At 49.9% G+C, this 22,856-nt stretch overlaps 1 protein-coding gene across 2 annotated transcripts in view; it reads right to left on the bottom strand.

The window, feature by feature from the left end:
* Nucleotides 1-749: 749 nt before the first annotated feature.
* Nucleotides 750-22,856, bottom strand: part of LOC103652996 (general transcription factor 3C polypeptide 3) — a 68,772-nt gene continuing 46,665 nt past the window's right edge. Inside the window, exons 9-19 of one of the 2 annotated variants that reach the window (XM_008679976.4) lie at nt 17,999-18,107; nt 11,653-11,766; nt 11,341-11,510; nt 6,272-6,390; nt 5,096-5,171; nt 4,936-5,007; nt 3,411-3,537; nt 3,031-3,145; nt 1,918-2,108; nt 1,727-1,839; nt 750-1,254 (exon numbers count right to left, since the gene is read on the bottom strand). In XM_008679976.4, the coding sequence (XP_008678198.1) occupies nt 985-1,254; nt 1,727-1,839; nt 1,918-2,108; nt 3,031-3,145; nt 3,411-3,537; nt 4,936-5,007; nt 5,096-5,171; nt 6,272-6,390; nt 11,341-11,510; nt 11,653-11,766; nt 17,999-18,107 (1,476 nt within the window). In that variant the 3' untranslated portion in view covers nt 750-984. The remainder of the gene's footprint in view (nt 1,255-1,726; nt 1,840-1,917; nt 2,109-3,030; nt 3,146-3,410; nt 3,538-4,935; nt 5,008-5,095; nt 5,172-6,271; nt 6,391-11,340; nt 11,511-11,652; nt 11,767-17,998; nt 18,108-22,856) is intronic. The other variant, XM_008679977.4, reaches the window with a different exon arrangement.

Here is a 22,856-nt window from a genome sequence, read left to right as displayed (position 1 = left end):
ACAAACATGTATGGATGCATTCTTTTTCTGGGCAGTTCTCCTCAAAGTCTTGCTATAAGGCTTTTTCATGGGTTCTATTTTATTTGAGCCATGGAAACGTTTGTGGAAATCTTGGGCTCCCCCAAAATGCAAGTCTTTCCTCTGGTTGGCGATAAAGAATAAATGTTGGACTGCTGATAGATTAACAAGAAGAGGGCTGCAATACGCTGTTGTTTGTGTTCTATGTGACCAAGAGCAGGAAATAGTGCAACATCTCCTGTGTACTTGCAGTTTTGCCAGGCAATTTTGGTATGATATCCTTTTTCCCTTGAGTCTGGAGTATCTCACCCCTGCTGATGAAATATCCTTTGCTGAATGATGGAGAAAGGTGCTTAAGAAGATACATAAAAACAGAAGAAAAGGCTTCAATAGCCTCATAATTTTGGGATCGTGGTTCTTATGGCTTACTAGAAATAAAGATGTCTTTGATGGAGTGAACCCTTCCTTAAGCTCTGTTAAAAGTTTATTTCTAAATGAGTTAAGTTGTTGGGAGAGAGCTGGGGCTAAGCAATTAATAAGTTTTAGTCTTCTTGCTATTATTAGTCGGGTCTAGACTGGTTTTTTCCTTTTTGGTCAAGTGTTTTGGCTTGCCCTATGGACAATGTATTTTGGTCCTCTTGACCTTTTCTTCTCTTAATATAATGAAGTGCAGTCCTCCTATGCGTTCTCCTGTGCGTTTGAGAGAAAAATAATAATGAATTGCCAATAAATCACATGAAGCAAAGCATCGCTGAACCATTTGACTATAACACAGCATTGTGAAACCAGAATATACGTTTAAATCTGGATCAAGCACGTTGTTAACTCTTCAGCTACACATCTAAAGTCACTAGTGACATATTACACCAATGTTCTAGCTTTATAGACTAGCTTGATCCTAAGCTAATGCAAGGAGCCTTGAAGGATCTGATATCCGATCCCAACAACATTGCCCGATACCAGCTTTTAGACAGTGCAGTAAGTTTTTAGGATCCGTCTCGCAAGATCGGTAGCTCCACTCTTCATATAGATTAGATGCAGATTGAACGCTGCCTCTCTTCGCACATCACAATACCCTGGCCTCAGATCCTCTGGCGCACGTGAACCAGCCTCGTACGGAAGCTTGGGGATGGGATGATCCTTCTCCTCGGTTGACAAAGCCTTGTCGTAGTAAACAGCTGCCAAGGTATTCAGGCCAATGTGGTGATACGCTCGAGCAATGTTGTACGAGGCTTCCTACAAGACCAAAACACAATACCGCTGTAACTCAAGAACTTGTTGGCATTCTAGGAACATGCTAAGTCAACACGTTAAATCAGTATGGAAACATCAAGTCCCATCCCTATTCCTGGGACCTTTAGTTAAAAAGTTCCTAGATGGACAGGGTGGGGGAACTTGGATCGAGGAACATGGTACAATACTTGCCGAAGGTTTTTACACTAAGGGCTAGTTTGGGAGACACAAAACCCGAGGGAATTAGAGAGACTAAAATCTCCTCCTTATTCAATTTTAAATAAAACGGGGATTTTAGTCCCTCTAATCCTCTCCGGATTTTGAACTCTCAAACTAGCCCTAAAGGAATATAATTGTTTCTGGATCGACTTTCCCAGAACAAGAATGTGGCATCATTCCAAGTTCCTGGCCACTATGTCCAAGACTGAATGGAAGAGCGTTATCCACAGGAAACATCAGAAATTTAGTGACAAACCTGACTGTTATCACAAAGGCGAAGGTATCTGTACAGGAAAGCAAAAGCTTGGACGATGCACTGGTTCTTATTCTGAAGCCTGAAGCCAAGGGCCAAACTAATCAAGGCAGTGCCTGAAAAGATTGAACAACATAATTGATATCCTGTATAATGATGCATATTGACAACAATTATGGTGATCGGTGACATACCTACACATAGATTAATAAGAGGGTTTTCTGGGTCCAGCTTATAAGCTTCAAGGTAATCCCGGGCAGCTGACTGATGCTGACTTATAGCAGTAAATCGATGCCCGGATATGATTATTGGAGGCACACAGTCAGGATTCGCTTCTCTTGTCCGAAGGAGATATTTGAAATGATGTGGAAACCTGTCCTCTATTCTGCAAAGCAAATGCCAAATAAAATTTAAATTTTAAAAAGCTAACTATGTTCATTCATTTGCTTTTCTCCCACAGCTAGAAATATATGAACAAGGTGTCTTGAGTTCATTAGTTCAATGCCACTGAAAATTAAGAGGCAAATGTGAGGGTCCTCGAATATATTGCATTGACATGAAAATCAGGTGAAACATTTTTTTTCTGTCGAATAGGCAGGAGGATTGTGTATCATTGTATTAAGAAGAAAAGGGGAAATACCCCAGAACTAACATTACAAAGAGAAGACACACACACGCATACAAGAAAAACCCCACCCAGCCAGGCCAGAGTGCCTGTCAGCTGGCAGACACCCCAACAATAATAACAACAGATAGACTATCCCACACGATTTTGATCATGGAGGAAGGACACCCCCTTAGCTCCAGCCAAGGACCACATAGTAGCTTCCTCCCTGGCCAGCCGAACGGCCACCACCAGGCTTGGGGAGGAACCATTGAAGACCACACCATTTCTATGCTTATAAATTCCATAATTGGCCAAAGAACTCTCCTGTTACTGAATTTTTTTACCATTTTTTGTCTGGGAAATTTTGTCTCGGAAATTTGGAAGTTGAACAGTGCAGTCACCATTGGGCCAATATATATTATTATGCAAGTGTTTGGGGTGGGTTCTTTTCACTCTTAACTTCGAAATTCAAAGATTGGGGAATGAGCCATCAGCCTTTCAACAATACTATACCAGCAGTTGAAGTAACCTCCTAGTAAATTTGGATCTTAAAGAATTAGTGAGTCAACTTATACATAATATGTGCAAGGCTATAAGAAGTTATTATATCAGCCAAACCAATTTTTTGTACATATATCCATAAATGTCTCATCATTACTGTAATACATAATACAGAACAATGTGTATTCTAACTAGTCACCTTGATACCACCTTATAGTAGGAATTCCATGCGGCAAGAGAATATGGGTGCTGCTGAACAACGTAACGGACATACTTAAAGCCATGACTGGGATCTGGAGCTCTATAAGCTATTTCTGCAAAATCAGATTGTATATTAGCGAATTTAAAAAGCTGGTGGTTTTTACTCCATCTGCTCTTTCCTATGCACCTTTCTTTTACTTTCAGTCCTCAAAAGATGTGAAAAATATTGTTATAATGTCAATAACAGATGGAGTAAGTCCAAAACCCTTTCCAAAATGGAGAATATCTGGTTTCAGGTTGAAAGCACAAGATGGTGTTCCTTAAGGATCCAATTTTACGATGTTGTTCGTGTACTACGGTAAGGTGAATAGATCTTACGAGCACCCAAGGATCTGAGTTCCTCTTTTTTGTCACCAGTGAGTGCGTCATTTCCAAGTTTGAGGGTTCGGTTGATAATCTGCAGTGCATCCCAATATCGCTGCAGCAAAGCTAATGTTCGACAAAGCTGAAAAGATAAAAGACAGAAAAGGGAACACTTAATAGTTAGGATAATACTAAAAAAGAGTACCAATAAGCAAAATCAACAAAAAAATGTGACCAAAAAAAGGAACATTGAACATTGGTCGGAGATGGAACTAGCACTCTCTTTTGGTTTGATAAATGGTTGAATGGGAAAGCTATCTTTGATATTGCACCAGAGGTTGTCTGTTTGGTGGACAGTAGAGTCAGCTCGACCCGGACGGTTGCTCAAGCTTTGGACAACTGGCGTTGGGTTAGGGATATTGGGAGTCATCTTTCTATGCTTGGGCTGCAGCAGTACTTAAAATTATGGGATGAGATTGGACAGGTGACTCTTTCACAAGAGGCGGACAGGCTTGTATGGAGACACACGACTTCTGGGCAGTTTTCCTCAAAGTCTTGCTATAATGCCTTCTTCCTGGGGTCCATTTTCTTTGAGCCTTGGAAACGATTGTGGAAGACTTGGGCCCCCCCTAAATGCAATTTTTTTCTTTGGCTGGCTATAAGGAATAAATGTTGGACTGCGGACAGACTTCAGAGGAGAGGGTTACATTACCCGGCGAGTTGCCCCTATGTGATCAGGAGCAGGAAACAATCCAACATATCCTTTGCAGCTGCAAGTTTTCTAGGGATTTTTGGCATCTCATTTTGTCGTCCATCGGGTTTGGTAACTTCACTCCTATTGCTGATGAACAGTCCTTTGTTGCGTGGTGGGAGAGGGTCTCTAAAAGAGTACATAGGTGCAAGAGGAGGGGTTTCAATAGTGTCATTATCCTTGGAGCTTGGTGCTTGTGGCTCTCTCGTAATAGGGCTGTTTTTGATGGAGTGAGCCCTTCCATTAATTTGACAAAGAGGTTGTTTCTAGATGAGTTGATTAGTTGGAGTAAGGCGGGGGCGAAGCATTTAGACAGTTTGGGAATTATTGTCGCTTTAAATAGGGTCTCGTAGGGCCCGTCAGGCTTCCCCTTGTGGGGGAGGCTTGAGGGTTTGGTCTTGGTGTTGAAATTCGGTCCACTTTGGACCTTTCCTTTCTTAATATAATGATGCGCAGCTCTCCTGCGCTTTCGAGAAAAAAAAGGAACATTGGCTAATGTAACAGGAGGTGTTGATTTATTAATAAAATTATTTTTTGGTTATGAAGAAACATTCCTGACCCACCCCATCCCACCGAGACCTCTACTTGAGTGTTGAGGTATCCAATGGATGAATGTTTCTGACACAGCATAGGCAATGTTTATATGTTAGTTTCAGCTGCCAAACTTGTTTAGAAACCTCTGTGTAATTTAGTCAAATTGTATGGTCATTGGCTAATGTAATGTACAATAGGAAACTGTGAAGACGAAAGCTAGGTAAAAAAGGGTAGGAGAATCTGGAAGATACAAACATTTAACACAAGCTGATGATGCTCCACATTTGTCAGTAGACCAGGAACAGGAGGAACTTGCTTTGTTCTTGGCTAAAAACATTGAACAAGGTAGTTTTTTAGAAGATCTTATTGAGGAAACTACCTATAATATTGCAAAGAACAGCAGAAAAGAAAATACCAGATAATCATGTTTTAACTCTTCATTTGCAGCGGTCCTTTTCTCAATTAATTTCTTTGCTCTGTTTGCCTTTTGTCTATTGAATTTAACAGCATATCAGCAATTAATAGTAAAAGTGAAACAAATAAAAAAAATCAGAGATAGAACAGAGTCAAACATATAAGATTGAAAGAGATTAAGACTGTTAATTATAGCAGAAAAACTATGCAATGACAAAGAAAAAAGAACATGTGCAACACTTCTATTATGTGCATGGAACAACACAGGAATATGATCACACGTCGCTACTATAGCCATATCTATAGAACAACACATGCAATATTAGACTTTTAACAGTAGAAGGCTACTTATTTTGTTTATAAAGTAACATCATTCAGAATAATTAACCAATTGCCACAATATGCACAAGTGCATTCTGCTACAAGAGTACATGACTGAAAATTTAAATACATGGACAATTATTTTCTGGTTTTCCGTGCATGTGCCTCAGTTCAGCTTCTATATTGTAAGGTTATATGGATTTGTACCGATCATAGAGCAGACCCAATGGCAGGGCTCTAGCATGAGTGGGTATGGGGAAGGGATAAACTGCGGCAAGCCTAGTCTCTTCCCCCCCCCCCCCCCTCACACACACACAAATCGCTGCTTCGAACCCACAACCTGATGACTCAGTGAGACAGCTCTCACCACTACCAGGTCTGCCCTTCTATCTGTACCAATCATAGGAGTACAATATTCAAATTTGAATTTGGTATTTTAAGTTCTAATTCCTAGCATATTCCTTCCTGCAAAATTATGAGAAATGCATGATATATGGTTCCAGTAGTTCTAAACTGTACAATAACCTGACGCAAAATATCATGGTCCACAGTCCCATACTGTGGAGACCAAAATCAAAAGAACAACAGCATTCATGGACAGTTCATGATGAAGTGCTTATCGTTACTAGATACTGCACTCTATAATGCAGATATATTTGCCTCTCATATCCACCAAATCACCGGTTTATGCAAAAAAAATGTTATAAGCAATTGTGGAATCTATGGAAACAACGAACCATGCCCTGCATCATGTACTAGGAATCATGCCATAAACACTCAGTATTAACTATGCTTGCATAAAATTAATATTATCAACTAAACATAAGAAACGGACGTGAACAAACATTGTACATACAATTCATCAGGTGATGCTATTGGCCTTAATCCTTGAAATACACTATCTGGCCGTTGCTCACCCAATACTTTGACTCTTTCATGCAGAACAATGTTTGGAAGCTTTCTCATTGACTTGACCTGCTCAAATAGAAGTAAGCTATGTTAGAGTATATTAGGCATGTTAGAGTAACTCCTGATATGGTTGGTTTAGGATTGATTGTAATCCCGAGATAACCTTCTTTATATCTATGATAACCTTCCTTATCTTTAAGATAGCCTTCTTGCCCTCCAAGTCATGTACTCCTATATATTCTCCCTAGAGGCTCAATGCAATATCATCCCACACATTATACGCAATCCTTCCTTCCTATAGGGTATCACAAGTCTAGGTTCAAACCCTAGGTCTTGGTCTTCCGCTGCTGTGCCGCCCCCGGGGAGATCGCTCTCCGCCAAGGGCAGCGCGCTCGTAGGATGCGCCGCGGATCCATCTGATCCACTGTGTTCGTCGTCGCGTCGTCAAGCACAGCACTAGAATGGAACTCACCATCAAGGCCCCCTCGACGGCCTTTGTCCACCTTCCCATCGACTTCCCCAACCGGATCTAGCCCATTGCACGTCGGCGTGGTGGCCGCTATGATGGGGTTGTTTCCCCGTCACTGGCAATATCGCAGGCAGCCATGGAGGCGGATGCGACCTCCGCTATCAGTTGGACCACGGCTGGGCAGTCCTTGAGACAGACACGTCATGGGGAGGATGGGTTGGGTCTTGCTCCACCCCGGTTCCATGTTATGCTACGCTCGCGGCGGCCGTGGTGCCGCGCCGCCCTTCGTCTTCTCCCCGCGCTGGTGGCCACCCCTCCACTAGGGTACCCCAATGATGTACCACATCTGTTGTTGTTAGGACTTTTCTTTTTCCTGATCAGAGATTGGGTTTGCATCTCCATCGCCCATCGCCTCGCGCGTCATCGACGTCGACCTCGACAACACCGGCTCCTTCATCTTCTCCGACAGTACTACATGTCGCAGCTAGCGGCTTGCTAGGGGACGCCCGCATGTTGTTTCTGTGCCTATTCGCCGGCACGCCGATCTCTGCCGGTTCATCGTCGCCACTACTGATCGGGAGGTTCTGCCATCGACATCACCATCGTCGTTTTCACCTTGCATGTCATCGGTTTGGCCAACTGATCCCGTGCGACCTCACCCTCCCGTGATGCCTGTCGTCTTCCGCGAGTTTCTTAAACAAGCACGAAGATTGTCGCTGTGTCGCCTCTTCGGGCAACAGTGTCACCGTTCGTCGTTGACTCCATTGGTGCACGTCCCATGCGCACAGTCTGCGAGTTGTTCGACCCCTGCGAGCTGCGTCAGCACACCCGTCGATCTGTGATGCACCTGCATGCTGCGTCGACACCCTCCGTCGCTGCTCTGCACCACGTTCGTCATCGAGTTCTTCAAGTACCGCTGTCGCGCTCCACTGGCGTCGTCGAGCCTCTTCTTATTGTGTCTCGTGGCTCTCACCGCCACGACTCTAGCATCCTTGATGCGTCGCCATGCCTACCTCTTTGCCTTCTTCCAGCACAACCTTGTTGCCAACATTGTCATCTCATCTTCGACTACTTTGTCTACTCCGCTCTGATAACCATGAGTTGTGACAGTACTCCTATCTTATCGCACCACAACCGTTGTGGAGGTCTTCTCTGCTGGTCCCTTCAGACGCTGACACTTGGTTGGGGCCTTCTACCTGGTACGTGCGGTACTGGCAACATCGGCACGTGCATTCGTCTACGACGAGTTTCTAGGCGTGGCAAACATGGAGCAGGCCTCGTCCACGGCGATTTGACATCATCGTCCTCGTCAACGGCTACTTCCTTCACGACTGTGTCGCCAACTTTGTATATGGCGCCCTCCTGTGCCACCGTCACCTTGGCACCTCCTGGCGCATCGCAGGCCTTCCCACGTGTTGCGCTTGTGCCGGCGACTTGCCCGGCTTGTCTTTTTCGGCGTTCTCGACAGCTATATCGACCACAGCTACCCGACGCACGACACCTCGACAACGGCTCGACGCCCTTGCACTCGGCTATCTCGACATTATCGGCAAAAAGGCTATCATCTGCATGGGCTACTCCAGTTGCAGCATTCACACCCGCATTCCGACTGTGGGGGGATATCTCCATTGTTTTGTAGTCTATCCATTCGTGTTGCTAACGCTACGACTGCAGGGGGTGTTAGAGTATATTAGGCATGTTAGAGTACATTAACTATGTTAGAGTATATTAGGTAACTCCTTATATGGTTGGTTTAGGATTGATTGTAATCCTAGGATAACCTTCCTTATATCTATGATAACCTTCCTAATCTCTAGGATAGCTTTCTTGCCCTCCAATACATCCCACACATTATACGCAATCTCTTCCTTCCTACAAGCTATATTGATGGAAGTTGAGAAAGACAACCCCCACCCCCGCAGTCGCCACTCTAGCTTGTACAAATGTTGAGACTAGACCAAAACTCCGAGAACACTAAAGAAGGGAGTCCCTTGGAGAAGATGATGGCAAATCGTGAAGTGGTCGGGACGTGGAGGACTCGAACATCGACGACAGCCACACGGTCGCGAACGAAGTGGAGGTTGATCACACTGACGTTGTCGCGGTAGACGAGGGTGGCACGCGCTAGATGGCTGTCCTGGATCCAGGACGCTTCGGCCACGCCATTGGCCACAGCGTGATAGTCGGCCTCGACGCTGGAGCGGGAGACGACAGGCTACCGCTTCGACAACCAGAAGACGAGGTTGGCTCCTAGGAACACGGCGTAGCAAGAGTTGGACCGCGCGTGTCGGGGCAGCTGGCCCAGTCAACGTCGATGGAGGCAATCAGCTCAGAAGTTGGATAAGGCCGAAGAAGCAGACAATAGTCAAGGGTGTCGCAGAGGTAGCGAAGAAACCAGTTAGTAGCGGTGAGGCCAGGCTCCCGCGGGGTGTGCATATGATGGCACACCTGCTGGACGGCATAAGATGTTAGAGACTGAAAACCCTAACCCTAAACTGGGTTGGGTGATATATTTATAATAGAGATGTTGGGCCTAAGCCCATTACACACAGTCCTATTACAATACAATCAGTGTATCTCTAACACCCCCTTCCTTTCTTAATTTAATGATACACAGCTCTCCTACGTGTTCGAAAAAAAAATCCCTAACACCCCAACCCCCTGCAGTCGAAACTCTAGCCACGACAGATGTTGAGACTAGACCAAAACTCCTCAAACACCGACGTAGGTAGGCACTTGGTGAAGATTTCGGCGAACCGAGAAGTGGTCGGGACATAAAGAACTAGCATATCCACGATGGCGACACGCTCGCGAACAAAGTGGACATGGAGCTCGACATGCTTCGTGCGCTGGTGCTGGACGGGGTTGGTGGAGAGGTACATGGCAGTGACGTTGTTACAGTAGACAAGTGTGCTCCGCGTCAGCGGAATGTGCAACTCCTGAAGTAGCTGACGAAGCCATACCACCTTGGCGACGCTGTTAGCCACAGCATGATACTTAGCCTCGACACTGGAGCTGGAGACGACTGGTTGTCGCTTCGAAGACCAGGAGACAAGACTGTCACTAAGAAACACGGCGAAGCTGGATGTGGACCGACAGGTGTCGAGACAGCTAGCCCAGTCGGCGTCGGTGTAGACGACGAGGTCGGTGGTCACAGAGCGTCGAAGGAGGTCGAAGTCGATGGTGCCCCAAAGGTAACGGTGGATCCGCTTCATAGCGGTGAGATGTGGCTCCCGCGAGGCGTGCATATGGAGGCACACCTAATGAACGACGTACTCCAGGGACCCGGCGAGACTCTGATAGCTGATCGGATCAGCCACCGGAGGGCCATCGTCGGAGGAGACCGTGCCATGAGTGTCCACCAAAGTCGTGGAGGGCTTACAATCAACCATGCCAGCGCGCTCGAGGATGTCGGCGGTGTACTAGCGCTAGTGGAGGAACATGCCCTAGGGCCGACACTCGAGGTGGCAAAGCGAGGCCGTACCAAACTCTGGGCGCCTGCTTGAGGCCGTAGAGAGATCGGTTGAGCTTCCAGACCATGTCGGGATGCGCCGGATCCAGAAAGCCGACCGGCTGAGTGCAATACACCGTCTTAGTCAGAGTGCCATGGAGGGAAGGCATTCTTAACGACGAGCTGATGCACAGGACGGGGCATCCTCAACTACAGTCTTCTTCAGCCCTCTCCAACTTCTAAGGTGGTCGTCTACACCAACACTTATTGGGTCGGCTGCCCTGACACACGTCGGTACACCTCTGACTACATCGTGTTCCTATACGCCAACCTCGTCTCCTGGTCCTCAAAGCGGCAGGCCGTTGTCTCCCACTCTAGCGCTAATGCCGAGTATCATGTTGGGGCCAATGACATGGCCAGGGTATCCTGGCTCCGTCATCTGCTCCACAGCCCCCTCGTACGTGCCACCTTCGTGTACTGCGACAATGTCAGTGCGGTCTGCCTCTGCCAATCCCGTGCAGCACCATCGCACGAAGCACGTGGAGATCGACCTCCACTTCGTACACGATCGTGTCGCTATCGGTGAGGTCCACATCCTCCATGTCCCGACCACCTCCCAGTTCGTCAACATCTTCACCCAGGGCCTCCCTTCCACGATGTTCTCGGAGTTTCGGTCTGGTCTCAACGTCCCTTATGGCTAGAGTTGCGACTGTAGGGGGTGTTGGATTACTGTATATGGTTATCTCCTATAATGGGCTAAGGTCCAGCCCATATACTCTTAATACATATACACATGCCTATCCAAATTTAGGGTTAGGGTTTTCCCCTCCTAACAAAAAATATATAAGTAACCAATTTTCTGATGTTTACCACAAGTTCCCATGCTCACTTCAGTAGCATGGCCATTCAACATAGTTCACAAAGTTCAACCTTCATGATGTTTTGTGCAAAACATTAAAATTGTTGCATTAGTAGAATTTGCAACATTTGACATGCTAGTTTTTTTTTGTTAAGAATACCAACGGTCATAATGAGTTGATGACAGAATCCATTATAAGTAAGGTTGTTAAAATAAAAATTATAATATCATATGTACCTTTCGATTAGCATATTCAACATTCAAAGTTTCTAGAATAGGATGAAAAATTGTGTCCACAAAATCTTCCAAATTTCCTTTATTGTAATAAAGTTTTGCAAGCGCCATCTTAACTTTCCCATCACACCACCAAGGTTTCTGTTGGTCTGGAGTATTAGCAGACTGCAACTCTGCAAAAGACAGCATTAGTTGATAAAACAGCAAAGTACTATACCTGGACTTTTAGGAGGATGAAGTAAAGTGACAACTGCATAAAAAAACACTGAAAAATGCGCCAATTGGTTGCATAAAGCAGCTTAATAAGTACTATACCTGGAATTTTGGGAGGAGAAAGCAAAGTGGCAGCTTCATCTGTCTTGTCGTCATCAATAAGAAGGGAGGATAAGGTCAATCGTATACCAATATTGTCCTTCATGCTTTGTAACGCTAAGGGGAAAAAGAAGAGAAGATATACACTATGTCAACAATTACACAATACACAGAACTAAAGCATATTGCATATATTCATTATTTTGATAAATATACATGCCAGAACTCGGTATAGATCGTATTATAAAACCCAAAAACATGGACCCCCAGAAGGTCTATCATTGATGAAATTAACAAAGACTAATCTTAAGGCTAGTCCAGTGCATGGTGACATACCCATTTAATGTGTGTTTTTTTCGAAAATGCAGGAGAGCTGCGTATCATTATATTAAGAAGAAAATGTGAGGTAAAAAGAGAAACCTCATACAACTCCACACAAACCTACACACACTAGATTATAGGTAGAAATACAACAATATAAACAGCTAGACCCATGACCATGGAGACCCTGAAACAAAGATCACCGATTGGTTCGCTGGAGCATAAGGATGCTAGATAAACCACTGGCTCCAGCCCTACCCCAGAGGTGAAACTCCTCTTTGACCCAATTGATGACCATGCTAGAACTAGGCTGCACACCATTGAATACACAACGGATGCGGTGATTCCAGATGGCCCAAACTCCAAGTATGATCAAAGAATTCAGGCCCTTGTGCAGCCCCTTATATGCTGGGATCAACAGGAACTGCGGCAACTCCTTCCCACCAATCCTCAAAGGAAGAGTTCTCATGGCTAGGAACAAGGTGCTGCAACCCGACAGATTTCATAATCCGAAACCAAACTTCTCGTGATGGCATAGGATTTGCAAGGTGAGAAAACAAATATGTAACATACTAGAGACATTGTTAGAGTACCCGTTAGGGTTTTGGTTGTCTCCTGTGTATTTACCCTCTCGCCCCTACTGTAATGGACCTGGCCCAACTACCGAGTCTATTAATACTATTGGAGTGTAAACCCTAACCCTAACAGGGGTTGGGTGATGTATTCATAGGCCGAGTAAACTGGGCCAGGCCCATTACAGAGGGGTGAGATGGTCATTACACGGGGAAGACCCCAAACCCTAAACGGGTATTCTAACACCCCCCCGCAGTCACAACTCTATCCTGTACAGATGTTGAGACTGGAGCGAAAGTCTAAAAATACACTCGACGGTAACCCCTTGGTGAAGATGTCAGCGAATTGCAGCGTGGTGGGGACGCTGAGAACCCGAACGTCACCAGCAGCGACACGCTCGCGGACGAAGTGCAGGTCAATCTCCACGTGCTTCGTGCGCTGATGCTGCACGGGATTGGTGGAGAGGTAGACCGCGCTGACGTTGTCGCAGTAGACGAGGGTGGCGCGCTGAAGGGGACTGTGGAGCTCGTGGAGGAGTTGTCGAAGCCAGGAGGCCTCTGCCACGCCGTTGGCCACGGCGCGGTACTCGGCCTCAGCGCTGGAGCGAGAGACGACGGGTTGCCGTTTGGCAGCCCAAGAGACGAGGTTGGCGCCCAGGAACATGGTGTAACCGGAGGTGGACCGGCGCGTGTCGGGACAGCCAGCCCAGTCAGCATCGGTGTAGACCACAAGCTCCGACGTCGGGGACGGTCGGAGTAGGAGGCCGTAGTCGAGGGAGCCGCGGAGGTAGCGCAGAATCCGCTTGAGCGCGGTGAGATGGGGCTCCCGTGGAGTGTGCATATGCAGGCACACCTGCTGGACGGCGTAAGCGATGTCAGGCCTGGAGAAGGTGAGGTACTGGAGCGTGCCGGTAAGGCTCCGGTAGGACGTCGCGTCGGCGACCGGAGGCCCGTTGTCCTCAGAGAGCTTGGCCTGGGTGTCGACAGGCGTGGAGCAAGGCTTGCAGTCAGACATGCCGGCCCGCTCCAGGATGTCGATGGCGTACTGGCGCTGGTGGAGGAAGAGACCCTGAGGCCGGCGCTCGGCGGTGATGCCGAGGAAGTGGTGTAGGGGCCCTAGGTCCTTCATGGCGAATTCCCGCTGAAGGGCGACGATCGTGCGGTGAAGAAGGTCGGCGGTGGATGCCGTGAGCACAATGTCGTCGACGTAGAGTAGGAGGTAGACGGTGTCGTCGCCGCGCCGGTAGATGAACAGGGACGTGTCCGACTTGGCCTCGACGAAGCCGATGGAGGCCAGGTAGGAGGCGAAGCGACTGTACCATACCCGTGGCGCCTGCTTGAGGCCGTACAGGGACCGGTTCAGCCGGCAGACCAGATCCGGACGGTCAGCGTCGACGAAGCCGGTGGGCTGGCTGCAGTAGACAGTCTCCGTCAGAGTGCCATGGAGGAAGGCATTCTTGACGTCGAGCTGGTGGATCGCCCAGTCGCGGGAGAGGGCGAGGGAGAGGACGGCGCGAACAGTGGCGAACTTGACGACGGGGCTGAAGGTCTCGTCGTAGTCCACTCCGGGGCGCTGGGTGAAGCCCCGAAGGACCCAACAGGCCTTGTAGCGGTCGAGGGAGCCGTCTGAGGTCAGCTTGTGGCGAAATAGCCACTTGCCGGTGACCACGTTGGTGCCTGGTGGACGTGGCACCAGGTCCCAGGTGTGGTTGGCCAGGAGGGCCGCGTACTCCTCCATAGCACGACGCCAATGTGGGTCAGCGAGGGCAGCACGAACGGAGGGCACAGGGGATGCGTCCGGAGGAGTGCAGGTCATATCCGCTGCCAGGATCAGCCGGTCGACGGGGCGAAGAACGCCAGCGGCACGCCGAGTCACCATCGGGTGGACGTGCCCGGGGTCGCGGTGGATGGCGACCGGGTGGTACACTGACGACTCGGAGCGGGTCGCCGGAACGTCGGGAGCGGCGCGGGCCGCCGGAACATCGGGAGCGGCGGGTATGGCCGGCTCGCGGCGGTGATAGACGACGGCGGGGTCGGCAAAGCGGGCCGTGCTCGTCGATGGGCCCGAGTCGGCAGGCGCCGAGGTGGCGGCGTGGCTGCGACGGTGGTAGACGAGCGCGGGGTCGGCGAAGCGAGTCGGGGTCGACGGGGCCGCGCGTGGCGCAGGCGTGATCGACGAGGCCGCGCGTGGTGCAGGCAAGGTCGTCGGGGTCGCGCGTGGCGCAGGCAGGGTCGCTGGGGCCGCGTGTGGCGCAGGCGTGATCGACGAGGCCGCGCGTGGCGCAGGCGGGGTCGTCGGGGTCGCGCGTGGCGCAGGTGTGATCGATGGGGCCGCGCGTGGCGCAGGCGTGATCGACGGGGCCGCGCGTGGCGTGGGAGGGGGCGCGAGCGGTTGCGTCGTGGCCGCACGAGGTACGGGTAACGACGCAAGGCGGGGCGCCGGGGGTGGGGTGGGGACCCGATCAGACTCGAGGAGTGAGTCTAGATCGGTGGGTGGGGTGGAGCCTGCAAGGGGAAACACATCTTCGTCGAAGACAACGTGACGAGAGATGATGATGCGGTGGGAGGTGAGGTCCAGGCACCGATACCCCTTGTGGTCAGGGGAGTAGCCGAGGAAGAGGCATCGAGTGGAGCGAGGAGAAAGCTTGTTAGGGGCGGTAGCGGAAGTGTTAGGGTAGCAGGCACAGCCGAACACGCGCAGGTGGTCGTAGGAAGGGGCTGTGTCGTACAGGGCAAAGTGAGGTGTAGGGTGGCTCACCGCCTTCGTAGGAAGACGGTTGAGGAGATGCGTGGCAGTGTGAAGGGCCTCTGCCCAGTAGGTGGCAGGAAGAGACGCCTGAAAGAGAAGGCAGCGGATCATGTTGGTGGTGGTGCGAATCATGCGCTCGGCCCGGCCGTTCTGAGCAGAAGTGTAGGGACACGAGAGACGCAACTGGACGCCGTGAGTGAGGAAGAAAGAGCGGGAGCCGTTGTTGTCGAACTCGCGGCCATTGTCACACTGCAGGGCACGGACCGGGCGGCGGAACTGGGTGGATACCCAGGCAAAGAAGTGAGTGAGGGTGGTAAACGTGTCGGACTTCAGCCGAAGGGGGAGAGTCCAAAGGAAATGGGAGTAGTCATCCAGAATGACCAGGTAGTACTTGTAGCCGGAGAGGCTAAGGACAGGAGATGTCCAGAGATCACAGTGGACAAGATCAAAGGCCTGAACAGCCCTGGACGTGGAAGTGGAAAAAGGAAGACGGGAGTGACGGCCAAGCTGACAGGCATGACAGAGGTGCTCAGAAGAGCCTCGAGTATATGGTATGTCGGATTGGCCGGAAAGCTGGGACATGACGTCAGGTCCAGGGTGCCCGAGGCGACGGTGCCAAATGGCGGAGGAGGTGGTGGTAGTAGCAAGAGCATGTGATGTGGTGGTAGTAGTAAGTACAGGAGATGAGGCTACTCTGGTGTGGGGAGTGGAGGGCAAGTGAAGAGAGTAGAGGGGGCCGGAGCTGTCACAGCGAGCAAGCACAGCATGTGTGGGAAGGTGGCGTATGGTGAGGCCCCAGGGGTCGAACTCCATAGAGCACTGGTTGTCACTAGTGAAGCGACGAACCGAGAGGAGGGGATGAGTCAGTCCGGGAGCGACAAGGACGTCGTTAAGGCAGAATGGTCCTGGAAGAACCGATGTACCTACTGAGGTGACCGGGAGGGTGGAACCGTTGCCGACGACGATGGAGGTAGGATGTGAGGGGCGGGGTGGATGGGAGTGGAGTAACGAATTAGTGGTGGGGGTAGTGTGGAAGGAGGCCCCGGAGTCAACCACCCAATCGGTGGTGGTTCGGGGAGGTGGAGGTGGCGAAGGTACGGTGTGAGCGGAGAGAGCCAGAGAAGGTGCCCCGACAGAGGCACTAGGAAGGGAGGGAGATGACACGGGCTCAACCGCTAGGGAGGCGATCGCAGCACGTGGGAAGACAAGCGGTCCAGGCACGTGACGACCCGCCTGAGGGTGGACCTCGACGCAGTCTCGAAGTATAGGGTTCCAGACTGGATCGAAGGACACGAACATGCCCCGGATGAGCTGGCCGTCGTGGAGGAGGACGCGCACAGTTGCGAGAGCGGCGGGCGAGGTAAAGCTCATGGCGACCGGTGTAGGAGGGTCGTGTCACTGCTGGGCCGGGGCATGGTCACCCGGCGCAGGGAGGCGCGGACTGGACAGCCGGGCGCGGAACAGCAGGAGCGCGGGTCCTCGGCGGCGCCTGAGCTGGTGCGCGGATCTTGTCGTCCGCCGCCTCAAACCCCAGAACCGGGGAGAAGGATGGACGATGGGGTCGGGCGTCGGGCGCGGGTGGCGCGGCTCCTGGCGAGGGCGCCGGCGCAGCGCTGTGCGCGCGGTCGGTGTTGGGCGCAGGGATGCTCGGCTGCTGGCGAGGTGCGGGAGGCGGTCGGGTCGCAGGGCCGGCGTCCTGGCGCGGCACGGTCCCGGACGCGAGGCGGCCTGGCGCTGGGCGGCGTCGGGGTCGGCGCCTGGGGTGCTCGGCTCCCTGGCGCGAGTGCGGCCGGGGTAGCGACCTGGCGGCGGCCGTCCAAGGCGCGCCTGGGCGGGGATCCGGCGGAGTGCGCGGACGGCGGCTCGGCCGCAGCCTGGGCGGGTCGCGGGGCAGAGAGCGGCGCCGGGCGCGGCTGCTGCTCCTGGCGGCGCGTCGGGCCGCGAGCTTGGGGACGGGCGGCTCGGCGGTGGCGAAGGAGAGGTGTCGTCGGTTGGGGCCGGCGGCTGGGAGAGAGCAGAGTGGGAAAGACCTAATATGATACCATATTGGAGTGTAAACCCTAACCCTAACAGGGGTTGGGTGATGTATTCATAGGCCGAGTAAACTGGGCCAGACCCATTACAGAGGGGTGAGATGGTCATTACACGGGGAAGACCCCAAACCCTAAACGGGTATTCTAACAAATACTACACCCAACCTCCACTCAAGGGTTAGGGTTTCCCACAGATACTGCTTCGTTTCTGTATCCAATGTCTTAGAGTTTGTATCTTACTGCATCAGAGTGCAGCAGTACCTTTGGTGGTTTATTACAAACTTGATCATATCACATGCAGCAGAACACACGCCTTCTTGGATACTGGATTATGTTACTATGCACTAAGTGGGTGTTTCGTCCCAACAGTATTATACGATGTATCCTATGTTGCAGTCTACACACTTCCAACAATACATAGAATAGTCAAATATTATTATTGTAGTCAGAATCATAATAATTAAATTATGATAGAAAATAAGCTGGACATAGCTCATCTCGATTAGGTAGCCACAGAAGTAAAATCCCTTTCCTAAAGCCATCCAAAATTAAGGGTATCCGGTATTACTGATGCTCAAAACTACGGTGCAATTCATACTGACAATAAACCTTTAGAATCCATCTATAACTAATGTCAAGCAAAAAAGTGCTTCATTAAGGTAATGGAACACAACCTTTATAAAAATAAGGAATAGCATTTTTTTTGTCCCCTAAGATCATGTAGCACTGAGCAGCTTTGACATACCAACTACCCATTTCTTTGTGATCAAAGCATAAACCACCCTGGAACAAGTAGGAGTATATCAGAATAATCAGCAGAGAAGAATTAAGAAAATGAAGAACACAAGCAACTGAACCAAACAAAATTCAAGAATTTGAAGCAGATGTATCGAATGTCTAAATAAATTGTTCCAGAAATCTTTTAAACTCTTCAGGAGTTAATGAACCTGAACACGTGTTACATGGCCAAAGTCCATTAAAAGGTGATCTAAAGACTTCAATATATGTATCAATATGCACAAAGAAATAGCTTGTTTGACAATCTGGATATGTTCCAACCGATATGCTAACCTGTAACCTACATTTTGTTAAAATGTCTATGAGCAAATCAAGGCACATGTTTGCAGTTCAATTGATCAGTATCCATTGGACTTCTATTGGCAATGTACAAATTTTGGAACACCTTTTTAGCCAATTAGTATATCAAGATTTTTTTTCTCGAACACGCAGGTGCGTATAATTATATTAAGAAGAAGAGGACTAAAGGTTACAGAAAAACCGAAAGAAGCCTAAAGCGTAGCCTAAAACTACCAATTTACACCTCTATAAACAGAGGGATACACGACCTTAACCCACACATAACACTCAGCTAGCATTCATCTGCCCCGCCCTAGCAAGCAGGTAACATTCTTTCTTGGCTAACCTTCAGTCCTCAGCCCGGTTGGCTAGGCGAGGGTTACCACATCAAGCAGCATTCCCATTTTGTGACCAGGCGGAGGAAACCATAAATCACATCCTAGTCTCCTGTGTGCTGTCCAGAGAAATTTGGGAAGGGATTTTGAGGAAACTTAGGCTTGATATGGTCCCACGCCCCATTTCCTCTAGCCAGGTTTGGACCTGGTGGTGTAAAGCCACCGCTGCTATCCCCAAAGATTTTAAAAAGGATTCAATTCCTTGGTCATTTGGGAGCTTTGGAAGCACAGAAATGCGTGTGTGTTCGATGGAGTTCAACCTCAGCCTCAAGTGATCTTTGCTCAAGTGGTTGTTGCATCCTGCACATGGGGCTTGGCTGGTGCTTCTAACCTTAAGAAGCTCCTTCATAGGGAGGCTCCATAGGCTGGCTGTGGTCGTTGAGGTCGTGTTCAGTTATTGTGTAAAGTGTTCTAGTGTTCCTGGGGGTGTTAACCGCCTCCTTGTATTTGTAACTTTTTTTTCTCGAAAGCGCAAGAGAGCTGCGCGAAAATATATTAAGGGGAAAAAGGTCCAAAAGGACCCCAAGATACAGATAAGGCCGCCCTACGGCGGCCAATAACAAGCATAAATGAAACCATCCATGACAAAAACACTGCTACCAAAACAGCACTACAGCTATCTAGCTAACAGGTAGACCTGGGATGGGGGTAGTAAGCAAGGACAGCTTCTTTGCACCAGCCATAACCCAAAGATCAATCTCCAAACCAACACTTCTAATAGCAACACTAGGACTCTTATTGTCAAAAACGCAGCCATTGCGATGTTTCCAAAGGGTCCAAACACCAAGAATGACAAGAGAATTAAGACCATTTCTTGCAATCCCAGGAATCTTGGTGCTCAAGTCTTGCCACCAATCCATAAAAACCCCTTCACAGGACTGATGGGCCAAGTGTTGTAGATTTACAAGAAGAAGCAGCTTGAACCAAAATTCTCTAGCAAAAACGCAGCCCAGCAGCATATGATTTAAGGTTTCCTGATCCTGATCACATAATGGACATCTCTCCGGATGATCCATACCTCTTCTTTGCAACCTATCAGTTGTCCACACCTTCTTGTGAGCGACCAACCACATGAAAAACTTAGATTTCGGAGGAGCCTAAGTCTTCCAAATTATATGAAAAGGCTCAAACTCAATTGACCCAATAAAGAAGCCCCTATAAGCTTTCTTGGAAGAATATTTTCCATTGGCAGCAAGACGAAAGAAATGCTTGTCTTCAACATGAGGTCTTAGCTGAACCAAATCTAATAAATCCCACAGGAGGAGATACTCGTTGATAACACCCACTGAAAGGCCCCCCGAATGTCCGAAATCCAGCTGTGATTGGAAAGAGCGTCCAATACTGTTCTCCGATTAGTCCTTTGCTTAGAAATAGTTCTGAATAACCGTGGAGTCAAATCTGCAATTCTATGTCCCGACAGCCACCTATCTGTCCAAAAAAGCGTGGAAGCACCATTACCAATATCAGTTTGCATAGCCATTGAGAAGAAATCTTTTACTTTCTTAGGAACTTGGATAGAAATAGAAGTCCAAGGGCGAGTTGGATCAGTTTTTGCCAACCATAACCAGCGCATTCTAAGTGACCAGGCAAGCTCTTTTAAGCTCGAAATACCAAGGCCACCCAGCTCAATAGGCCTGCAAACAGTCCCCCAGGCCACATGACAGTGTCCACCTCTTGCATCTTTCTGCCCTCTCCATAGAAACCCACGACGAATCTTGTCAATAGCTTTGAGCGCCCAAGCTGGAAGATCCACAACCATAGCAAGATAAATGACCATCCCTGTGAGAACATACTGGACGTGGATTTTACGACCAAATTTAGTCAATAAATCAGCCTTCCAACCTGTATTTGTAACTTTTTTTCTTCCTTAATGAAATGACACGCAGTTCTCCTGCGTAGTTCAAAAAAAGAACAAGCAGGTAGGATATCCCTTTTGCTCCAGCCATACTCCACCTCTGCAATTCCTCAACCACCACTGCCAAAACAGCATTTAAATTTGGGGACACTCCATCAAACACACACCAGTTTCAGTGAGTCCAAATTGACCAAGCACAGAGGATGATGACTAAGTTCAACCCTTTTCTAATCTGACCCTCCACTCGGCTATTTATTGTTTCCCACCAGTCATCAAAGGAAATATTGCCCACTTGAGGGGCCAATGCTTGCAGACCAATTTTACTAAATTTGTTGAGAGGATTTGCTTGTCAGGCATGATGGGTCCGCGCGTCTCCTCGCCTCCCGCGCGCGATCCCTCGTCCCATGCGCGCGACCCCTCCACTTCCCATGGCGCCGCGCCCCCCATCAACGGTCCGGCGACCCACCTGCCTACGCCGGCCACCGCCCACACCATATACGGCGGCGCCGCGGCTTCCCCCCGTCCATCGTCCTCTGCCTGTTCCTCCCCTTCCCTGGTTTCGTCCACCGCCGCCACCCAAGGACGGTCCAAGTTCCAGCGGTGGAGCGGGAGTGCGTCGAGATCCCCTGTTGACGGTCTTCCACCTCGGTCCTGGGCCGGCCGGCCGGCCCCTGTTCCGCGACGTGTTGCTTCTCCAGCGCGCGCCACCTGTTCCAGCACCGTGTGCCTCGTCTCCGAGGGAGCCCTCCCCACTTGAGACTGTGACATCGTCTCCTCACCACAAGGAACGACACCGCCGGTTTCGTGGCCTGGAGAGAGCGCCGGAGACAACGCTCGACGGTGGGTGGACCAGAGTAGAATCAAGAAATTCAAAGAAGCGCCGCCTACGCGCACTGCGGGCACGTCGTCCAGTGCCAGGAGACCTCGTCGGTCGTTGTTTCAACTGCCTCGCGGAGGACCACCTTGCTGCATCCTGCCGCCTTGGGCCAAGATGTTTCCGCTGCAAGGCTCTTGGTCATCGCTCCTACATCTGCCCTGGGCCAGTGAATGGTGACAAGATTTTTCCTGTCCTTCGTCGACGGTTGAAGGGGGCGGTCTGGAGTAGGCTTTCGACAGTCGCGCCAGCAAACGTCGTCCGTGGGGCGACGGGGCCTGTGTCGCAGCACCAGCTAGCTCAGGCCTCGGTCTGGGAGCGACTTGTGCCACCAGCACCCCGTCCTTGTGTGAAGACGTGTGTCAGTGTCTGGCGTCGAATCTCCCCTCCAGGCGTTGAGAAGGGTCAGGCCCATTTTGAGAGGATGAATGGGGCAGTGGATGCGCGCGCAATTGTTACTCCTTCCAGCGACGTTGGAGCTGCTGCTGCTTCTGCCTCGCAGGGCTCCCTCCCGCCCGCGACGCAGACGCCATCGAAAGCGCAAGTCATCCCCTAGGGGTGGTTCTGATCCGGGTTGTGGACAATCTGATCAACCTGGAAATGACGAGACCCCTCAGGATGTTCCCAGCCCTGTGCATCTTCAGCACCCTTGTGTGATCGGCTGGAATAGTTTGATGGACAAAGCAGAAGAAGATTTGAAGAACGCAGTGTCTATCTTTGTGGTCAGTGATGTGCTTGTGTCGGTCGCCGATATTGCAGATGCAGTTGCTCAAAAGCTTGAAGTCAATTCTGATTCGCTAATCCTGAGGCAATTGGCTCATGGACATTTTCTGCTCATGCTCCCCACCCTCCACTCCGTTGACCAGCTGACATCGAGATGGAGCACTATTCGTGCAGGCGCTTTCTCCCTGCACTGTAAAAGATGGTCCAGGTTTTTTGGATCCTCAGGTGCAAGTTTACCTATCCCTGTGGAATTCGAGCTTAGTGGCATCCCAATTCATGCCTGGGAACTTTCCACTGTCCAGCACATTTTGAACCCTTTCGCCTGGGTGCAGAAGGTACATGAGGAGACTCTTGAGCTCAAGAATTTGGAGGCCTTTCGCTGTTATGGTTGGTGTTATGATTTGGCCTCAATCCCTCATTCTAGAGATCTCTGGATTACTGAACCGCTGGGAATAGGACCATGCGCTGAAAGGCTATCTCTTGCCTATCGTGTTCAGATTAAGGTGTTGGATGGACCATGTGTTGTCCCTGACCCCGTCCAAATCCCAACAGATATGAATGGTTCCACACGTCAGAGGCGGCGTTTCCGTTCGCGTTCGCCACCAGGG

Source organism: Zea mays, chromosome 4, assembly GCF_902167145.1.
Source record: "Zea mays cultivar B73 chromosome 4, Zm-B73-REFERENCE-NAM-5.0, whole genome shotgun sequence".
NCBI classification, from domain to species: domain Eukaryota; kingdom Viridiplantae; phylum Streptophyta; class Magnoliopsida; order Poales; family Poaceae; genus Zea; species Zea mays.
This window is presented reverse-complemented; position numbering and strand designations above follow the sequence as displayed.